Source organism: Sinohyriopsis cumingii, chromosome 9, assembly GCF_028554795.1.
Source record: "Sinohyriopsis cumingii isolate HCF-2022 chromosome 9, ASM2855479v2, whole genome shotgun sequence".
Classification (NCBI taxonomy): domain Eukaryota; kingdom Metazoa; phylum Mollusca; class Bivalvia; order Unionida; family Unionidae; genus Sinohyriopsis; species Sinohyriopsis cumingii.
In genome coordinates, this window is record NC_142969.1 from 9,487,611 (window position 1) to 9,510,007 (window position 22,397).

At 34.7% G+C, this 22,397-nt stretch overlaps 1 protein-coding gene across 10 annotated transcripts in view; it reads left to right on the forward strand.

Moving 5' to 3' along the window:
- Nucleotides 1-22,397, forward strand: part of LOC149791252 (uncharacterized) — a 246,955-nt gene that overhangs the window by 180,827 nt on the left and 43,731 nt on the right. For 8 of the 10 annotated variants that reach the window (XM_089969729.1, XM_089969732.1, XM_089969730.1 and 5 more), the window contains 3 exons: nt 3,593-3,759; nt 9,858-10,007; nt 20,821-20,919. In XM_089969729.1, coding sequence (XP_089825855.1) covers nt 3,593-3,759; nt 9,858-10,007; nt 20,821-20,919 — 416 coding nt within the window. Of the gene's footprint in view, nt 1-3,592; nt 3,760-9,857; nt 10,008-10,692; nt 10,729-20,820; nt 20,920-22,397 lie in introns of all 10 variants that reach the window. The other 2 variants (XM_089969735.1, XM_089969736.1) reach the window with 2 other exon arrangements.

Consider the following 22,397-nt stretch of genomic DNA (forward strand, 5'->3'; position numbering starts at 1 on the left):
ATGTAAGAATTGAGTAAGAAGTGTCTAATGTAGGAATTGGGTAAGAAGTGTCTAATGTAGGAATTGGGTGAGAAGTGTCTAATGTAAGAATTGGGTAAAAAGTGTCTAATGTAGGAAATGGATAAGAAGTGCCTAATGTAAGAATTGGTTAAGAAGTGTCTAATGTAGGAATTGAGTAAGAAGTGTCTAATGTATGAATTGGGTAAGAAGTGTCTAATGTAGGAATTGGGTAAGAAGTGTCTAATGTAAGAATTGGGTAAGAAGTGTCTAATGTAGGAATTGGGTGAGAAGTGTCTAATGTAAGAATTGGGTAAAAAGTGTCTAATGTAGGAATTGGGTGAGATGCACCTAATGTAATTGGATAAAATGTGCCTAATGTAGGAATTGGGTAAAGAAGTGTCAAATGTAGGAAATGGATAAGAAGTGCCTAATGTAAGAATTGGTTAAGAAGTGTCTAATGTAAGAATTGAGTAAGAAGTGTCTAATGTAGGAATTGGGTAAGAAGTATCTAATGTAGGAATTGGGTGAGAAGTGTCTAATGTAAGAATTGGGTAAAAAGTGTCTAATGTAGGAATTGGGTGAGATGCACCTAATGTAATTGGATAAAATGTGCCTAATGTAGGAATTGGGTAAAGAAGTGTCAAATGTAGGAAATGGATAAGAAGTGCCAAATGTAAGAATTGAGTAAAAAGTGTCTAATGTAGGAATTGGGTAAGAAGTGTCTAATGTAGGAATTGGGTGAGAAGTGTCTAATGTAAGAATTGGGTAAAAAGTGTCTAATGTAGGAATTGGGTGAGATGCACCTAATGTAATTGGATAAAATGTGCCTAATGTAGGAATTGGGTAAAGAAGTGTCAAATGTAGGAAATAGATAAGAAGTGCCTAATGTAAGAATTGGTTAAGAAGTGTCGAATGTAGGAATTGAGTGAGAAGTGTCTAATGTAGGAATTGGGTAAGAAGTGTCTAATGTAGGAATTGGGTGAGAAGTGTCTAATGTAAGAACTGGGTAAAAAGTGTCTAATGTAGGAATTGGGTGAGATGCACCTAATGTAATTGGATAAAATGTGCCTAATGTAGGCATTGGGTAAAGAAGTGTCAAATGTAGGAAATGGATAAGAAGTGCCAAATGTAAGAATTGGGTAAGAAGTATCTAATGTAGGAATTGAGTGAGAAGTGTCTAATGTAGGAATTGGGTAAAGAAGTGTCAAATGTAGGAAATGGATAAGAAGTGCCTAATGTAAGAATTGGTTAAGAAGTGTCTAATGTAGGAATTGAGTAAGAAGTGTCTAATGTAGGAATTGGGTAAGAAGTGTCTAATGTAAGAATTGGGTAAGAAGTGCCTAATGTAAGAATTGGGCAAGAAATGCCTAATATAAGAATTGGGTAAGAAGTACCTAATGTAGGAAATAAGAAGTGCCTTATGTATGAATTGGGTAAGATTAGAGAAATGTAGAAAAACAACTTTATTCCATTTAAAATCCTAAGTGCTTGTATGTCATCTTAACCACATGGAAGAAGGAGATGAAAAACTAAGGATGATGGTAGTTTTTTATATTATTTTCTTTATATATCTCAACATAGAATGATAAAAGATTAGCTTGGGTACCTTGATCCACAAGTAAATTTTAATGGAATAAAACTGAGTAATATTGCATGTACTTGCAGTGTTTATTTGTATGTGACTCTGTTCATTTTTGCTTTTGTGAGGTATTCCTTTTTCTTTATGTAGATCATACTTGAACATTGGAATTGTATATCGTGCCTTTAGATTTTTTTTCTGTTTATTTAGCTCACGGTGCAAAATGGTCAGGTTAGCTTGTGGTATGGTGTTACGTTAGATGTCCTTCAAGAGATGCTTGTTAACCAGCTTTTTCTGATTCAATTTCAGTCAGATTCGGAATATGGGGTTATAAATTATTCTGCTATTAACTTAAATAATTAGTAATGAAATAAAATATATAAAATGAAAATATGACACAAAATTGAGGGAAAAAAAATGGAAAGTTGTAAGGAAACTAATATTTTATAATTTTTGGAATTCATTGGGTATGTTAAGCATCAAAACCATTGCATTGTTTGTGTGTTTCTGATGCACAATAAATGCCTGAAAGCTCAAGTCACCAACACATTAAAATAATATTAAAATACCTGAATTGTTGTTTTTTAGGTCACATGTATATTTTGTGAAATTTCATATATTAAATAATATTAGTCACACATGATTATGGAATTATATTTTGTATTGTTTGCCTTGATTAAAAATGGAAAGCAAAACTCAATATGCTTTTCTTCTGAACAAATTCCAAATTTATTTACTGTTATCAACCTTGGCACCAATCCAAAAAATTTCCAACCATAAAACTAAATAAAATAAAAAATAATTCCAGATCTCATTTTTGGTAACTGTTAGAAATCATGCTAATTCAGACATTTAGCAACAACTTGACATAGAGTTAAAAGATGTTTCAGTAATGGCTGCCTTATCTTGCAGTTTGCTGTCATGTTTGATGCAGAGTTGTGGCCAGTTACATCAGACAGATACATTTATTTAAGTAGTATTGTAAAATATCATATTCTTGAGTAATACTAATGAAGTCTTTTCTTAAAGGAATAAAACTGGACCATGCAGAAAAAAAATGAGTTTAAATTTGGGTCATGTAACCATTGGGAAAAAGAGCTTAAAATTGGGTCATGCCACCATGGGGAAAGAAAAAAAAAAGAGTATAAAAATTTCTTCTAAGTAATCCAAATTTTGTATTTAGGATCAAAATAGAAACACTTATATTTTGCTAGGCCTAGTAGACAATATGCCATCCAAACTATTCTTTCCACTCCACAATTTCAATATTTACATGGATTTGCATTTACAAGCTTACATTTGTCAGTTTTATCACGCCCACATTGGCCTCTGTGTTTAAAAAAGGTGTTTATCAGTCAGGCTCAAACACTTGCTTGTTATTGACTGGATCTGAACACTTCCCTCATACTCAATCCAGAATTGATTGGGCACAAACACTCCTTTGTTCTCAGTCTAGAATTGGGAAAGCTTAAACACTTGCTGTGTACACTGAAAAATCCTCTGTGCACAGTGTACTATGTATGATCTCTATATAAGGACTTGTAAGTCATGAATTCAATATTAAAGTCTTGCCTGCTTTTATCTGTATAACTTTTCTTGTAGCGATGATTGTAATCTAAGACCTTTTTCATGCCCACATTAAATGAGACATAGCAGCGACTGTTCCAGTAGACCTTGGGGTCAAAGTCAAAGACATTCAAAATGTTTTTTGGTTTTTGTTCACATTTTTCATTTGGTTATATTTCCATAGTGCTTGGATAAATGTTTAGCCAGTTTTTACTTGGCATGTCTTAGAAATGAAAGATGATGGATTCTGCAGTACAGTTGCTCACTTGTTTGACCTTTGATCAAGGTCACAGGTTTATAGCAATCCATTATGTGCCTCTTTTTTATATAAAGATTTGATGTCCTCTATTTCATCTTTGAGAATTAGCATTGAAAATTAATGACAAGACCACAGAACATGTCTTGTCACAGACAAAGGTGTACACTCCTGTATTATTACCATTTTAGGGGCAAGAAAATTCAACGACCATACAGTTTAGAGTCCAGTTACAATCCGGATCCTTCAGGTCCAAAGAAAATTATCGTGCCTAAGGCCAATAGTTTTGGCGGGACTGGAAACTTTACACAAAGTTATATCAAAGCGCCAATGAGAGGGTCCAGCCTTTCCAAAGCAGGTAGGTGGCAGAAGCTGCAGAAAATACTAATGAATGATAATAAAGAAAATTATTTGGCTTTTTTTATTTGCCTCACTTGCATTAGCAGATATGGAAATGTAGTTTTCACTTTATTTGGTGGCAATGATTAAGTTAATACAGGAAGGGCAACTTGTGGCACAGTTTGCAGGTAATATTTATAGTCCTACAGAGCTCTAGAAAAGATTTTACTAGATTGGAACTAATTAAGGTTCTTTATAATTGATTGGAGTAATTTGTGAAAACTAAACACAAACATGCTACCAGATTGAGTCCTAATCAAGATGATAATACTATTTTGCATATGTCACATGGCTCAGTGATCAAAATGAATACAAGGTGTGCTCGATTATATGTCTCTATTTGAGTGATTGCTTTCAGTCTTCAAGTGCAATGACAGAGATGCTGCCAGATCAAATTAAATCTTGTTTGTCCATTTTCCCAGTGTTTCAGTGCAGCTATACCAAGATAGATTTAGTGTTAGTGTCTGGATGATGATCTGCTGTGGTTTTTGCAGAAGCTATCCAGGAGTTCCAATTGTCTACTAGAAGGTATAACAAATTCATCCATTGATCAGCTGTAACAGAATTGTATTGAGCATAGGAAGCAGCGAGTTTTTGCGTCGAAATGGAAGATAAGCAATTTCTTTTTGGTAAGATCATCTGCTATGGTTGATACTCTAGAGCAAGATCAAAGCCCTCGTGTTCAATGTGATCTGACGATGTCATGCAAAATGATGACATGGAAATAGTCACCTCATCCACAGTAACGAACCGGAGACTGAGTAAAAGAGAAGAAAAGGAACCGAATTCCAAGACATGTTGTTGGTTACCTACAGCTGGTTAAGGAAAGAACCAGAAAAGGAGGGATCTTGTGTCCATGAAAATGATTGTACAGTTTAACCTATGTTTTTCAAATGCTGCAACCTGGGCTGAATACAGGCTTGCAACAAATATGATCCTACAACAGAAGTATCATGGTTGAGTTGTGCAAAAATGTGTTTGAATATCATGAAGACCGGTTCCCAGATTTGTTTAAATTGGCAAAAATTGATGTTTTCTCCCATTACAAACAGCAGATTGTGAGTGGGGATTTAATTCACAAAGCATAATTCACACTTCTTAACATCAGAAACAGTAAATAAACTGATGAGTAGTCAGATACAAGGGAGTCCCACAGACCACTCTGATGAGTAGTCAGATACAAGGGAGTCCTACAGACAAACTGATGAGTAGTCAGATACAAGGGAGTCCTACAGACCACTCTGATGAATAGTCAGCTACAAGGGAGTCCTACAGACCACTTCTCATATTCAGAGATTTTGAAGAAGTGGAATGATAAGAAGTAGAGAAGAATATTTACCGCTCAGCAAATTAAATGCAGATACTTATGATATATTTGTTGTCAAAGAAGTCATGAAATGCCTGTCTTAAATTGGGTGTGCATATAGCTTGTCACCTGTCAGGTCCCTTTCGGCATCATCCCCCGATTCTCCACCCCCGTTGTAGGTAGGTGTAGGGGACCTCTCTGAAAATTCCTGGCAGTATCTCTGCAGTTTTTTAAAACTGAAACGATATCTAGAACTTGTGGTGGGAGCATTGTTTGAAGTGATTGAACATATCATCATAAAACATTGGGAATTCTTTAGCATAATTAGAATGCCTTACAAAATGTCTAAATGCACTTCATGTCAATTTGTCAGCGTAAAATGCAAATATACAATGCTTATCTAGGGCTCTGTTTGGCGTAGTTTGGGCTGGGGCCAGGAATAGGAATCCTGATGCCTGCTTAAAAATACCTACCGTATTTCATGTTATTTTTTGTACACGAAAATATAATTATTAATTTCAATGTACGAAAAATTATATGTAAAATAAATAATTATCATTTTGTGGTAATTACTGTGTACAAAAAATAAAGGGATCATACCTGACAAGGCCTGTGGAACGCACGACACTCGACAACCTAAGGCACAAAACTAATGTACAAAATCAGTCTCATTCTGCTCAACTCAAGAAAAATCTGTTGTTATTATGAGAGAGAGAGAGATAGAGAGAGAGAAATAAGAAAATAATCTTTATTGTTCAGTTACCTGTCAGTTGTGTTATTCTTTATGTGAACACTACAAGGGCACTATTATATTGGCAATTAAAACCTGAATAAATAAATCGTTTTGGTTGTAATTATGAGATCCATTGTCACTGTGCCACATGGCTATGCAGAGGTAATATACATGCTAATTAAATACGCTTGACCTTTAGCTTGGTCTTTTCCAGTAAATACTGGACTGAAGACCAGATTCACCTCTACAGATAAAATTAAGGAGGCTCTGCGTAGGGAAATGAGGCTACCCGTGGGGTATTGAAAATGTGTATGACAAGTCTATTAGCTCAAGAAAAATATTAATTTACTGATACTTGTTCTGAAGCCAGTTGAAAAAAGGGTAAATGATTTTAAGAGAGAGAGAGAACAACAAAGCAACGTGTATATAAAAATATTTTTTTATTATAAACATAGCATGTTATTTGAAGAAACTTAATAATGAAGACATGCCCAAGCATGAACAGACCAAGATCTTTGAAGATATTAACTGCTGGTATATATAACTCGAACTCATGGAGTCAATGACTTTTGCATTTATGATTAAAAGTAACTGGGTTTATATAGTTTTTTACTGCATTACTATATTGAGCTAATAAGATTAATTGCCAAATGGTCTGTGGTCTTCATGTCTTCCTGTATTGAGATATTATTATTTTTACTGGATAAATAAACTCAAATGGCTTCTGAACTTGTTTTCAAATGTGCGCTTTGCTTTGTTACACCAACTGACGTAATCAAGAGCACTCATTAACGACGCTGTCCAGCTGTTGATGAATAGCAGTATATAATGTAATGACAACAACAGAACAAATACATCAATCATTACATTTTCTTGCCGATACAAAAGACGAAAAAGGTCAATAAAATGAATGTGAATAGATTCTCAGTTAACAAAACAGTTGCCCTTTCTGAGTAAGCTGAGCAATGGGCTTTCTGCACACTTATAATTGGTGAATTATTTGGAAATCTTTCTGTACATTTGAAACTTCAACACAGAAGGGGTATTTTTCGGATTTCTTGGAATTATTGGAATTGAAAGGACTTTTAGGAAACAAGAATTCATTCACCATGCTGTAAGTTAATTAAATTTTTCACTTCTGTATTTTGAGGAATAAATTATTTTCAATTATGCAAAACTTGTTTGTTTTGCTATGTCTTGTTGCATAGATTAAGACACTGGAGTCATAACGTGGTATTGATGGCAAAAGTAAAAGATCAATGAGCAAAATTAACATACATGTATTACTTACCCCGCCTGGATTCATGTTTGGTGACACACTCCTTCTTCAAAGTATCTCAACCAGTTGAAAATGAATTGACGACTTGTGCCTCAGTTAAGAACATGCCCAAAGTTAGTCATTACTCATAACTTGCTTAGCAAAACAATACCCTGGTCATTTGATGTACCTAAATCAAACTTTGGTATATTTTTGAATCCGTTTGAAATGGGAACCTGTCTTCAGTTTTAACAAAATAAAATAAAAATAATGGATAAATAAAAAATAAAAATGCAACTAAAACAATGATTTTATCTCTTATTCTAGGCTGTAAAATTTAAAGGGCCATACTTTTTTATCACATTGGCAAAAGTAAATCTTCACAGAAGATCGTTTTATGTACGAAAAATAATAGGATGACCGAAAAAATATTAGATTTTGTGTACGAAAAAATATGATAGAATTAATTAATTATTATTTTTATGGCTTGATGGTGTACGAAAAATAACATGAAATACGGTAGTTGATGTTAGGAAGCTTGAAAATTTTGTTGCTTGAGGAAGCCAGACTCTATTATATACAACATATTTTTAATCTAAGGTTTCACAATATGCTACCTACATAAATGAAGGCAGCCTTCTATACACCTTTTGGGGGATGCACAGATTTTATATTATTTATAAGAAGTGATGCTGTATTGTAGCCAAAAAGATGAATGTATTCTGATTTGGTTTTGTGTAAATTCAAGCAACACATGAGGATGGCACTAAGGTAAGGTTTGCAGGAATGAATGTATCCTTTATGTTCTTTGTGAAGAATATTGGTTACTGGGAAATGTTCTTTGAAAGTGCTACCTTATTTCAGTTGCAAAGATGCTACATTATTTGTAACTATTAACCTCATGAAGAACATCATGTTGTACTCTGCCATGTGAAATAAACATTAAGTAGTGGGAAGGGAGGGCATAGATTTTTCTCATTTAATTGTCTTCTCGATATCGGACTTCGGATGATCAGTCCAGCTGGTTAATTTTGATGGACATCATTAATAACAAGAAATTTATTTTTGTTTTCAGCATTTAGTTTGAAGTTCATCCATGGAAATGTCCTTCATTCCATGTAAGATTGCAGCTCACTATAATTTTCATTAATTTATGCCAAGTAATATCTATCACCTTCCCCCGATACATTTATGGAAGTGACGCTGATGTGGAACTATTAAAGTTGCTATAAGATAATAGCATGTCCTTGTGATACTTGACAAAAAGCTGCAAATGAAGCTTTCCAATACTTGCGCAAATTATGCATCTACGATATTTTCTCTTTTTTATGTTTAGCTATTTGCAGTATCATAAAGTACAATGTAGTTCATTGATTTTTGTTGTTGGCGAAGTCATTAAACATTTTGTCAGGGATATTGTACCATGGTATGGAAGGGTAGTAGAAACCATATTTTCTGCTTCTTTTTGGATTGTTTTTTTGGAGAAAAAAATCCCAATTAGTTTAGTTTCCATGACTTGGACATTGTTGTAAAAGACTTATTTATACACTGACATATATGCCAACCATTTTGCTTTGGGCATAATCTTCATGCTTTTTTTTGCCAAAATAGTCATGGGTTTGATCCCGGCTGAGTCATACCAAAGACTTATAAAAAGAAATTGTACTAACGGCTGCCTCACTTGACGCTCAGTATTAAGAGGTTAGTGTTAGGACTGGTCAGCCTGGTGTCAGGATAATGTGACTAGATGGGACATCATGCTACATGTCTGCGCCATGATGCCCCAGTGCTAGGCATCACTATAAACTGCCACACTGCTAACATCATAGCTATACGACTGAATTTAAAAAAAAAAAACTACGTTAAAAATCCAAATCACACACATACACACTTGCAGGATTGCTATGAAACTTTACATTCATCCCATGGCCTAGGTTAAAATGGTGCTACTTGCAAATCCAGTATGGTTGTCATGGCAGCTGTCTTGTTATTTCTACTACTGATGGATGGTCACATCTGCATAGGATTTTCACTAATAATGTTTAGTTATTCTTAAGTGAAAAAGGATCTGGAAAAATGACATTTTTTTTCTTCTTGTGTGAAGTTTTACCCTCAAATGTGCTTCTTGTGGACTGAGATAAATTAGATAAAATGTATTTTTTATGATTAATGTACATGTAATCTTGCAACATGACTACTTTGTGTGACATAAGGGTTGGCCTGATATTGTATGTGTGAATTTAGTTATTTGGTCTTGGATATTTATTCTCATTTCTTTTTCGGAAATGATGAATATTTATTTTTGTGGCCATCCAAAAGGAAGCAGAAACTAGGGTATGTAGCAATTTCTCCTTCATCTCTAGTTTATAAGACAGAAAAGCATTTCTACTAGAAATGGCATAAAAGCTACCTTAAGCATCTGCTTTGGATCCATCTTGCATTTTCTGATTATTCATGGATAAAATTACTGCCAGGGGACATAACATTTTAGTGCCACATTACCAGGATAAATCCTGAAACAATATGCACAAGAATCATTTCTTTTAGCTGAAGTTTGAGAGAAAATCATTCTGATTTCTTCTATTTATTCTCTGTTGACAAGAGAAGTTAACTATGGCATCCAAAGAGTTGTCTGACTTGAGCTAGATAATAAATCTTGTGAGCATGAGACCCTAATTGGGTCTGTTGTGTTTACTATTATCTCCTTGATGTTATTAACATCAATGTTCTGATGGCGCATATGGGTTTCTCTACATATAGACTCCATGAATATTGGAACCTCCAGTCTTGTGAGCCCGATGGCTCGGGGTGCGACCTTGGTCCAATCGGCCCCTTGTGGCTTTTCTGATAGTTCCTCTTTATCAGGGGGGAGCAATGCATCGGGACAAATTCACTCTCCAAACAGTACAGGTAGTACCAGTTTTTTGGGACTTTTGCTTACCTTGGTGATGTATAGTTTGTATATCATTATTGTAGTCATTCTTCAAATGCTGCTGTAGGCAAGGTTTCACCGTATTAATTTATTTACACTTTATACCATTTATTGATGCACATATCTTCCATATAGTTAAAAAGCTTAATAATAATTTATAATGCGACAGCATACTATATATATATATATATATATATATATATATACACACACACACAAACACACACAAAAGTCTGGTCCAGATGCAAAGAACCTAGTCCCTGATCTGCCATCATATAATGGGTAGCAAATCAGGGTCTGTTTCTCCTAACAAGTGCATAGATCTAAATCTGCAGGTGCATTATGCGACAGGAGATCACTGTCGATGCAGTTGGATCAGACTTGTAAGCAGATAAATATCGTACTATGACTCGTTTCACTACTAACCTCTGCATAAGCTTTATACCTGATACGGTATTCCTTCACTACAACACTTTTAACACGAGCCATTGAAGTGGACTGCCTTATTGGTGTGGTTATTTTATATTGAGTTATTTTATGCATATTAACAAAGTGTGATCCATTACCATATATCCTAAATTGACTTGTCTTATACTGGGGTACCTTGTAGTGAGGGAGTACTGTATATTTTTTATACTCTTCAACTTGCACATCTTTCTTTAGGTGGCAGTGTTTTGAACTGTTTTTCTTGTCTAGGAAGTGAGTACAGATTTTAATATTGGATGAAAACACGTTTGTTGCATTTGAAAAATAACAATGCCTAACTTTTGAATATTATGCTTTTTATAGAACCGTGGTAGCTTATGTGGATATTGCTACCAGGTAATAATTTTGCCATTATATCTGGCCATGGTGCTATCATGTTTAGTCCAGGACAAGGCACTGTAACTAACTTGGCACAAAATAACCTTCATGTGATGGTGTGCCATAAAAGACCAGATAAGTTTTATTGTCAAAGTTGAGGGGAGATAAGTTTTATTGTTGAAGGTGAGGGGAGATAAGTTTTATTGTCAAAGTTGAGGGGAGATGTATCATTTTTATTGTGTGTGTGTTCATTCATTCATGTTTTGTATTACAGCTTCAATATTTTAGCACTATTTTTTCTAGACATGAAAATTTTTATGTCCATGCATCTCAGTGAGAGCAAATTTTATGCACCAAATCTTGGTCACTGTGACCTAATTTTCAATTAGAGGGACTTGTGTGTTTTCAGCTTTCTTTTTTTATTTCCTTAATATTCTGGATCGTGTTTCACATTTGCTTATCAAATTTGGTATGTGGATACTTCTGAAAGATTGGAGATTGTGATCTGATTTTCATGTTTGAGTGAATTTTGTATCTTTAACTGTCAGTTCCTTTCATGCTTAATGCGTGGACCCAGTTTTTGACATACACTTACAGAATATGGTGGGGCCCCGAGTGGCCGAGTGGTCTAAAGCGCTCACTGTTATGGATCACTGCCATCTCACCTCTGTCTGCGTGAGTTCGAGTCTCAGGCTCAGCTAACGTGGGTATGTGAGAAAGCCTGCCAGTAGCTTTTTTGTGGGTCGGTGGTTCTTCCCGGGGTTTTCCAGGGTTCTTCCTCCACCAATTATACTGGCCGCCATGTATAGCCTATCTTGTGCTGAAAAATGGCGTTAAACCCTACAACAACAACAACAACAGAATATGGTAGAATGATATATCTCAAGGAGAGTAATTCATCTATACCCTGAGCAGGTCACTGTTAACTAATTTTTACAAACAAGCAATTTATGTATTTTCATCTTTTCATTTGTTACACTCTCATTATTATGGACCCAATTTCACCAACACTTGTGGAAAATGGTGTGTGATGCATCTTAATATGAGTAACTCCAAAATCCAAACCCAGGACACTGTTACCTAATTGTATTTGTGAGTGACTTCTTTTCAGTTGTTCATTTGTTACACCCTCAATAGCTTAGACTCAGTTTCACACACACTCGTGAAAATTTCATTGGTGGATTCATCTTATGGAGAGTTACTTGTTGAAAAAATGTATCTGTGACCTAATTTTCACTCTGGAGTGACATTTTTTTAAAAATCTTGAGCTATTGGTTTCATCCTCTGTGTCATTAAACACATTGCATCAAGACTAATGAAACTCTGTTTTGACCCAACACTAATAATTTTATGTTAATACATCTTAATCATAGTTCATTTGCAGTATTTTCTCCTTTCTACATGTGATGGCTTATTTGTTAGCATGGACTTGAATCCAGTGTGTAATGGGTTTGAATTCTGTCATGGTGTCTCTCTATGCAGAACACGTACAGTAACTCCTATTACCTTGCAACAGTCCATACTATTGCATATATTGTCAGCTGTCATGGTGTCTCTCTATGCAGAACACGTACAGTAACTCCTATTACCTTGCAACAGTCCATACTATTGTGTATATTGTCAGCTGTCATGGTGTCTCTCTATGCAGAACACGTACAGTAATTCCCACTACCTTGCAACAATCCTTTATACTATTGTGTGTATTGTCAGGTGTCATGGTGTCTCTCTATGTAGAACACGTACAGTAACTCCCATTACCTCACAACAGTCCTTCATACTATTGTGTGTATTGTCAGTTGTCATGGTGTCTCTCTATGCAGAACACGTACAGTACAGTAACTCCCATTACCATGCAACAATCCTTCTTACTATTATGTGTATTGTCAGCCGCTCCATATGAGCTCCTGTTGGTAGTGGTATGATTCTTTACATGAAAACACCTTGGTCAATCTATTTTAAGTACAGGTTTACTCCGCTTAACACAGCTCCGATGGCCTAGTGGTTAGAGTGTCCGCCTCGGAAGTGGGAGGTCATGGGTTAAATCCTCAGCTGAGTCATACCAAAGACTTACAAAAATGGTACTAACAGCTGCCTCACCTGGCATTCAGCCTAACTAGGTGCTCAGCATTAAGAGGTTAGTGTTAGGACTGGTTGGCCTGGTGTCAGAATAATGGTACTGGGTGGGATATCAAGCTACATGTCTGCAGCATGATGCCTCAGTGCTAGACATTTCTATAAACTGCCACACTGCAGACATCATAGTGATATGACTGAAAAATTGTTAAAGCTACGTTAAAAATCCTAATCAAACACACACATTCCGCTTAACATTTGGGATGTGTGCATCGAAAGACGTATCGTGAAATATGTGTAGTGAAGCAATTGTTCCTATAGTAATTCATGTATTAGTAAAAGGATGCATACACTTTGCCAAAAGAAAAAAATAATCAAGGTTTAGCAAAACACGGCTAAGTTTTATATATTTAATAGTAATTGAAAAAACACAGTAGATAAATACCCCACCCCCCCACCGTTTGTAACATTTTTAAAGCACTTGAATGGTGTGAAAATATTTAAGACATTTTATAGGCTCAGCACATACAGTACTGAACATAATAGGGTTCAGTTGTGGAGATGTGAACTGAATTCTATGAATGCAGAAAAAAAAAGACAACGGTGATGCTGTTAAATAGCAGCTAGTGGCTTGTGCGTCTCGTGTGGCTGGCTGGGCATGGGCGGCTGTGATGATGTAAAAATGAATCAGACAACCTGTAGCAGAAAGGGGTCAAAATTATTTGATGATGTATAAACAAAACAGCATTGAGTAAATCGACATATATTGGGGTGTACCTGTACCAGGAATAATTAATGCTTACTCCCAACTCTTTCATCAAGGATTCGATAGATAGGACTTTGTCATAGTACCAAAGTGACTTCCATTGAAGATTTGAATCGGAGAAAAAAAAAAATATCTCACAAAATCAAAAACAATAAAAACAATCTCAGTATGGTTATATTTTAGTATACTTCAACATTCATTTCTGAATCAGTTAGATAAAAATTTTAGTATTCCTTGAAAACATTATATCCATATCCATCAAATGGAAGGAAGGAGCAGGGGAGGGGTATGGGGCAATGAGCCACAAGATTACTATATTATCAAGACCTCTCATCATCCTACACATTTTCAGACATGTGATTATGAAATAGTACTATCTATAAATAATGAAATTAATAATGGTAATAATAACAGTGGAATAAATTATATATTCTTGCATAAAAAATTTAATTTGTTCTTTTTTGTGGTTATTCTGTGTCATCTGACATTATTAGAAAAATAAATTGATGATCATGAAAAGTTAAGAGATTTTATTATCAATTTAATACTCAGCTAAATAATATAAAAAAATACATAGTTCAACTTTGCCTGCAGCAGTAGCAGATTGCTAGATATCTTTTACATATTTCTCTATTTTTGGAATATTTCTCCATCACCTGCTTGCTTAGTGTGGTTTGGTGCCAGGTTTGCAGACCTGAATGGCAGTTGGCTTTTTTTGTGAGATTCTTGCTCCCATTTTTTTAAAATAATTAATCATTGATATGTATTTCTCTTTTTCATTGATGCTTAAGAAATAAATGTACACAGTTGTATAGTACATACAGTATTGGCCTTGTGCATGTTAAAAAATTCCCTGTAGAGGGTTCCTGTTACATCAGTGTCGATAACATTTTCAATTTTTTTCTAGCTCTCTAATTAATCCTTACACTTTGCTTACATTATGCTTATTAAGCAATTCATAGGTACATGTTTTTAAAGGTGTCACTGAAAATTTAATTCTATAAAACTTTTACAGTTCTCTTTATGGTGATTCTATCAGTGTAACTGTATTATAATTTCTGTACAGAGGGTATATTTGCACAGTACCCAAGTGACAACCAAACCATATTATTTCTTTGCTGCATGTTTCATTTCATTTATATTGTGAATTTCCAATGCATGATTGATATGGGTACAGTACTGAAGTTTTTATTCCCATGCATGGATATTGAATGACAAATTGGCGTATTTACACATTTATTGAAAAGTTTGCATTAATGTGTAATATGTAAGAATTTTCCCTGTCTCAAGATAGCAGATGTTCATGTTCTCTTATCGTCTGAAGATGCTGAATAATTAGCACTTTGTTTTGGAAGGGATTCCTGTACAGTCCAGAGGTGGCAAAAGTTTGTTTCTACTCAACAAATACACTAGAAGTCCTTAATCCAGAAACATAAAAAGTCCTCAGTTTTTACAGCTCAGATTGCTGTCAGTCAGATATGTCCATGCTATTAAGGGCATGTTTTTATGTAGTTTATGGTTGGAAAAAGTAAACAAAACTCGGATAACCCAGAATACAAAGTCCATGATGTCTGATAGCCCAGAATGAAAGTCCATGTTCTATGATAGCCCAGAATGCAAAAAGTCTGTTCTTAGCACAAGTTGCAGGTTCTCTAAAACATGAGACTGATCTGAAGGCTTCTTGTTTGTCCTAGTGTTCGGTTTTAAACATAGACATTTTGAAATGCCATGGAATAATATATCCAGATTTGATTATTGAGCTCTATATTTAGTCACTGTACAAACAAGAATTAATTCACAGAGCTAGATCAAGTTTTGTTAAGAGTTATTGCCCTTTTTGACCCGCAGCTGTATACACTGTAATAAAGATTTGTAACACAGGATGTGTTGCCTTCTTTTTGTAGGTCACTGAAGTTGGTGCATCTACATATTTGACAAATCTTTTGTGCTGGCAAGATCTTTCCGATAGAATTATTAATTTTTTTGAGTTGCTGAGTTGACAGAAATATGTGAATGCAGCTAGTCTCACTCTTCAGTGCATTGTTGTGAAATTTAGTTATAGTGATATATACTTATTGACTAGTCATTTTATTGACACTGTTTTCTTGAGTTGTGCCCTTTTCTTTGAATATAGACTCTTCTCCATCATGGAGTAGGGGTGGGATGCGGGAGAGGTGGGGGTTTACTTATATGACCAAATTAAGTCACCATTCTTCTAATTTTTATATTATGAAAACTTTGATAGCAGACAGTATCCTAAGTTTAGTGTTAGGACTGGTCAGCCTGGTGTCTGGATAATATGAATGGGTGGACATCATGCCACATATCTACAGCATTATGCCCCAGTGCTAGACATCACCATAAACTGCCACTCAGCATACATTGTAGTGATGTGACTAAAATTATTAAAACTATGTTAAAAATCCAAAAACCACATGCACATTTTAGACATGGTCGGATGACTTTGTGATCAGTAGTAACAGGACTACATTACTCACTTTGATGATGATACTAACTTTGATAGATTTCTATTGATTACTCTCAAATTACTATTGATTACTCTCATTGCGGACATACTCAGAACATTTAGAACTTAGTGGAATCACATATTTATATTGTTTGAATGCACTTAATTCATACATAACAGATGTTACTGATAAAATTCCACATTTCCTCACATTTTGCAAAAAACTATGTTGTTCCTGTTATTTTAATTGTGTAAATATGTAAATATATTGCATATCTGTAGCACTCATTCACAGGTCTTCAGTTCAGGTTAACATCACTTGTGTTTCTAAATGGCAAGACTATTATAGTGATGACATTAGTGTATTGACCATTTGGATTCCATGTTAAAGTTTAGTGTTTCAGATTTATTTTAAGTTGGGAACATCATATTGTCATACAGAGGCCAGATGCCATACAAAGCAGGACATTGTGCCTGGATCTTTTAATAGTGATGTGTTTATTAATTACAGAGTAGTTGACTGATGTGTAAAGCATGGTTTGACCCTCTTTGACCCATGCTTCCTGAGATGAAAGGCAAAGGGTGCATGGGTTTCAAAATCATACTTTCCATTCATTCATGTAAATGAATATGCAAGGGATTCATTAAATTGTAAACTTATTTTAAGTACAGTTCTCATTTGTCCATAATGTAATTTTTTTGACATCATTGGTCCTGATTGAATTATTAACTGTGCATTGAGGATTTATTTTGCCATCATTGGTCCTAATTGAATTGTTACTTTGCATTGAGGATTTCTTTTGCTGTCATTGGTCCTGATTGAATTGTTAACTTTGCACTGAGGATTTATTTTGCCATCATTGGTCCTAATTGAATTGTTACTGTGCAGTGAGGATTTATTTTGCCATCATTGGGCCTAATTGAATTGTTACTTTGCATTGAGGATTTCTTTTGCTGTCATTGGTCCTAATTGAATCGTTACTTTGCATTGAGGATTTCTCTTGCTGTCATTGGGCCTAATTGAATTGTTACTTTGCATTGAGGACCTTTTTGCTGTCATTGGTCCTAATTGAATTGTTACTGTGCACTGAGGACCTTTTTGCAGTCATTGGTCCTAATTGAATTGTAAATGTGCAGTGAGTATCTTTTTGCGGTCATTGGACCTAATTAAATTGTAACTCAGCAGTGAGGATCTTCTTTGCAGCCATTGGTCCTAATTGAATTGTTACTGTGCATTGAGGATCTTTTTTGCAGTCATTGGTCCTAATTGTTATTGTACAGTGAGGATCTTTTTTGCCATCATTGGTCCTAATTGAATTGTTACTGTACATTGAGAATCTTTTTTGCAATCATTGGTCCTAATTGAATTGTTACTGTACATTGAGAATCTTTTGCCTATCACTGCTATGTAGTTACACGTGCAAACATGCTTCACTGGTGTTTAGTCTTTTCCACTTTACAATCATTTTAAAGATACATATTGCTTTTCTACTTTACAGTCATTTTGAGGATTCATATTGCTTTTCTACTTTACAGTTGTTTTCAAGATACATATTGCTTTTCTACTTTACAGTTGTTTTCAAGATACATATTTCTACTTTACAATCATTTTAAAGATACCTATTGCTTTTCTGCTTACAATTGTTTTGAAGATGCATATTGCTTTTCTACTTTTCACTTGTTTTGAAGATACATATTGCTTTTCTGCCTTTCAGTTGTTTTGAAGATGCATATTGCTTTTCTGCTTTTCAGTTGTTTTGAAGATACATATTGCTTTTCTACTTTTCAGTTGTTTTAAAGATGCATATTGCTTTTCTACTTTTCGGTTGTTTTGAAGATACATATTGCTTTTCTATCTTTCAGTTGTTTTGAAGATGCATATTGCTTTTCTACTTTTCAGTTGTTTTGAAGATGCATATTGCTTTTCTACTTTTCAATTGTTTTGAAGATACATATTGCTTTTCTACTTTTCAGTTGTTTTGAAGATGCATATTGCTTTTCTACTTTACAGTTGTTTTGAAGATACATATTGCTTTTCTACTTTACAATCATTTTAAAGATACCTGTTGCTTTTCTGCTTACAATTGTTTTGAAGATAAATATTGCTTTTTCCACAAATTTAATATCTCCTTGCTTGTCTGACGTTGGTCAATTATATAGTGTACATTTGTAAATGTAATGTCATAATTTTCTTACATCATTATTAAACAAGAATTTGATACTAAAGATTTGTCGACATAACTTCATTCAATTTATTTTACATTTTGAAAGTATAAAAGTATAATATAAATGAAGCTTTATGAATTGATCTTTTTTCTCAATTGTCATTCATGCAAAGAGAGGGTGTGTGTGTGTGTAACAATATGCATCAAACAGTACTTCTATTTTAGTTTTACTTTATTTCTCTTGCACAGGAAATTACATTAATACATTATGATCACTGTGTTCATGGTCATCATCATTATCATTTTTATGCATAAGGCCCACCTTTCATATTTGTTCAAAGATCTTGTAGTAAGTGCAGGACTTATCACCACTTACCTGTCAAACATTGCTAGAGCCACAGTGTAGGACTCATAACCACCTACCTGTATAACATGGCTAGAGACACAGTGCAGGACTCATCACCACTTACCTGTCTAACATTGCTAGAGCCACAGTGCAGGACTCATCACCACTTACCTGTCAAACATTGCTAGAGCCACAGTGCAGGACTCATAACCACCTACCTAACATGGCTAGAGCCACAGTGGCTCTGTTGTTAGCTTGGACAACCAGTATAAATGTCCAATCATAAAAAATGGGTTTGGAAGGGTCAGAGGAAACTAGGATTAGGGATAGGGAAATCCCATCCTCATCATATGCTTTGGTATGGGGTAGGGGAAATTTCACTGTGATATGGGATAGGGGAAGTCCCATCAGCATCATATGCTCTGGTATGGGGTAGGGGAAATCCCATTCTTGTCATATGCTGTGGTGTGGGATAGGGGAAATTCCATCTTATTGTGTTCTAGTATAGGATAAGGGAAATCCCATCCTCATGTATTGGTATGGGATAGCAGAAATCCCATCCTCAGTTAGATAAAAACAAGATGGTGTATCATTATGAATATATCCATAAAAATGGTATTTTCTTAAACTGTTGAATGTATTTGGCACGTGAAGCTTAGAAAATTTATATTTGGTTTAAATACTTTATGCAAAATGTTTTTGTTACATTTGCACACACGCACACACAGTAGAATGATAAGATTGTTCAGGATAATTTTGTTTTACAAAAAAAAATTATCCATTGAAACTTATTCAGACAGATGACCACAAATAGGATTTTCTCTTGAGTTATGCTCATCCAGCTGATGATGTTTCCATTTGTACCGCTTGAGTAGTCCAAGTTAGAAGTGTTCTCAGTCTGTTGATTTAGAACTGTGTGCAAAATACAAAGCTTTTGAGTGTAACCTGATTATTAAAGACCGTCTTTTATGTATGGTGATAAAACTTCTGAGTGCAACCTTATTCCTACGGACAGTCTTGCATGTACAATGATAAAACAATAGTGTTGATTCATATTATGCGGGTCACTCAATTAAAACCAAAAGTGGATAACACTGAGCTTATTTTTACATTCTGGTATTACAGCAGGAATGCTCCAGTCAGCATTAGAAGGAATTCTTGTTACTGACATAACTTTGCATTCTTCTTGATCGATTGAAAGATATTTCATTGTTCCTTATAGATTCCATATTAATAGCAATACAGTTTGTATCATTGTGTGATATTTTTGGCACATTTTAATGTAATTAACAAGATGTCCTATTTATACGGAGCTTTTGATGCATAATTATACCTTCTGTTCAATTAGTGAAGAAGCAGCTTGATTTAAAGGACCATTTATATTTGCATATGTTCTATCTGTTAGTAGCATTTAATTATTTCTTGCTTTATTGTGGAAAATTTTAAGATTCCTTTTATTATTTTTTAAAACAAACATATGTTTTTGCTTGATTGACATCATAGGTTAAGTTGTGACTGTGATGTCAGTTTGCTAGGTAACAAGTTACATGCTTTGACTCGGTGTTTCCCATTTCAATGTTTCTCCATATTCTCCCTGCCCTGAAGGACCAGCAGCTTGTCTGGTCATTGAGATGATTTACTAATTCTCCAGATTTTATGTTCATAAACTTTTACCATTTGAATCCAGCCAAGATACGTCGTTTTCGTTTAGCCAACTAGAAAATTATTGGCATCTGATTTTTGGGCTGGTGCTAATTTTTGAAAGCTTCTTTATTACCATGGTGAACAAAAGCCTTGAAGTCTCAAGATACTGTGATTAAGCTTCATTCACACAAAAAAAAAAAAGAGATGAAAAAAAAGAGGAAATTCTTGAATATCAGATTTGTACTTTTCTGTATGATTGCACTTATGGACATGAAAAAGTGGATAGCAAAGAGAAATACAGAGTGTTTTTGCATGCAGAGTAATATTGACTACATGACCTTTGGCTCACCTTGACCTTGTGACCTTTGCCTGTTCATTTCTTGACATCCAGTTGTTAAACACATAAATGTGTACAAGTTATTCAAGAAGATAGCATGGTATATGAGTAGTCCAAAGAAAAAAAATCTTTCCATGCTCTCCGTAATCAGAAGAAAATATCTTACCATCCTATGGTTCAATTATACAGGTACGATCCACTTGCAGTCTCCCACACCAAAGGTTTACTGGGTTGCCTCTGACCCTCAGACGATTCCACCAGGCAGTATAGTTATCAATCCACAAACAGGTTAGTGTTTGTATCAGTTAGATCAAGTTAGTTAAATAGTTTAAATTTTTGGGGGACTGACTTGGGTTACTGTATTACCAGAATTGCAGCTTGGGACTGACTTAGTATACTGTACTGACTATCAGAGGATTGCAAGTTGGGACTGACTTAGCATACTGTACTATCAGAGGATTGCAAGTTGGGACTGACTTGGCATACTGTACTGACTTGGAGGACTGCAGCTTGGAACTGTATTTTCAATTTTGTTTTTAAGTTTTTAAAAAGATAAAGCTCCAAGCAGTGAAATCACTGAGTCAGCTCCTACAGTATATTTGGCTGCCCTAAAGTTAAACAGCAAAATTTAAGTAATGAATGATAATGCAGTGGTCCCCTTCTTATACGACCACCCCTTCTGCACTGGGAAAGTGACCTTATAAGATGGATGGCCTTTTCAGAGGGGAACTATATTTGTGAGATGTTTATGTATATGTATGTCCAATACAGTAGGAAAGCTACTTGTAACTTGAAGCAGTTAATATCTTCATTTAAATGTAGTATTAATTACTCAAAATTTCTTTTTTTAAAAAGAGAGTTATTTCAAGGTAACATAAATTAATAGTTCTTATTCTTAGGTGTGAAATGTGAGTGGGGTATTGTTGGCATGCACATTACAAAACCATTCAAAAACATGATTTAAATCTTGGTATATATGTTGTTTTTTATTTAAAATAATTTTTTTTCCATTTACTCCATTTACCCACTGCTGCAGAATATTTTTGTTATCTTTTACAATCTTGTTTATTTGAGTCTCAACAAAACTTTTCAGCATGTGAACTCTCCCCATTGTCATCAAGTCAAATAACTTATACTTTTTCTTCTAAAGTATTATTTCTTTGTTTATGTGATGTCATGTTAAAGGTTTGCAATGATTTATTCGTATGTTAATAATTGTACAGTACTGCAATTGAACTTTGCAGATGAAACTTTTATAAACGAAATGTCTTGTTCAAAGGAAGTGATACCTGCTGTTTTGTCCTGTCATAATCATCAGTTAACAAAAAAACAAAGAAAAAATCCGCTGTGTTAAGCCCAAAGCTCTATCGAAACATTGCTGACCCCATTTCTATCTGACCATGTTGTAATCTTGACAATTACATGCGGTCATAATTGTCACTTAAAACAACAATCTGCTGTGTGCAGCCCAAAGCTCTATCAAAACATTGCTGACCCCATTTCTTGTAAACGTCGGTGTTTATATTCGTGTAATAATAACCATACTGGTACATATACTTGAGCCAACACTACTTTTAGTAACAAAAACCTAACATCCACAAACAGACATCGGGAAACATAATCAGGTTACTTACCTTACCATAATTAATTATTGGTTCTGGACACATGTTAAAATAAAATGTGGCTGCTTGTGAGGGGTAAATTTTAATTTTTGCAATAATATGTTGTCCACAAGTTGTGTTAAAGGGATGGCCTTTCTTGATGGG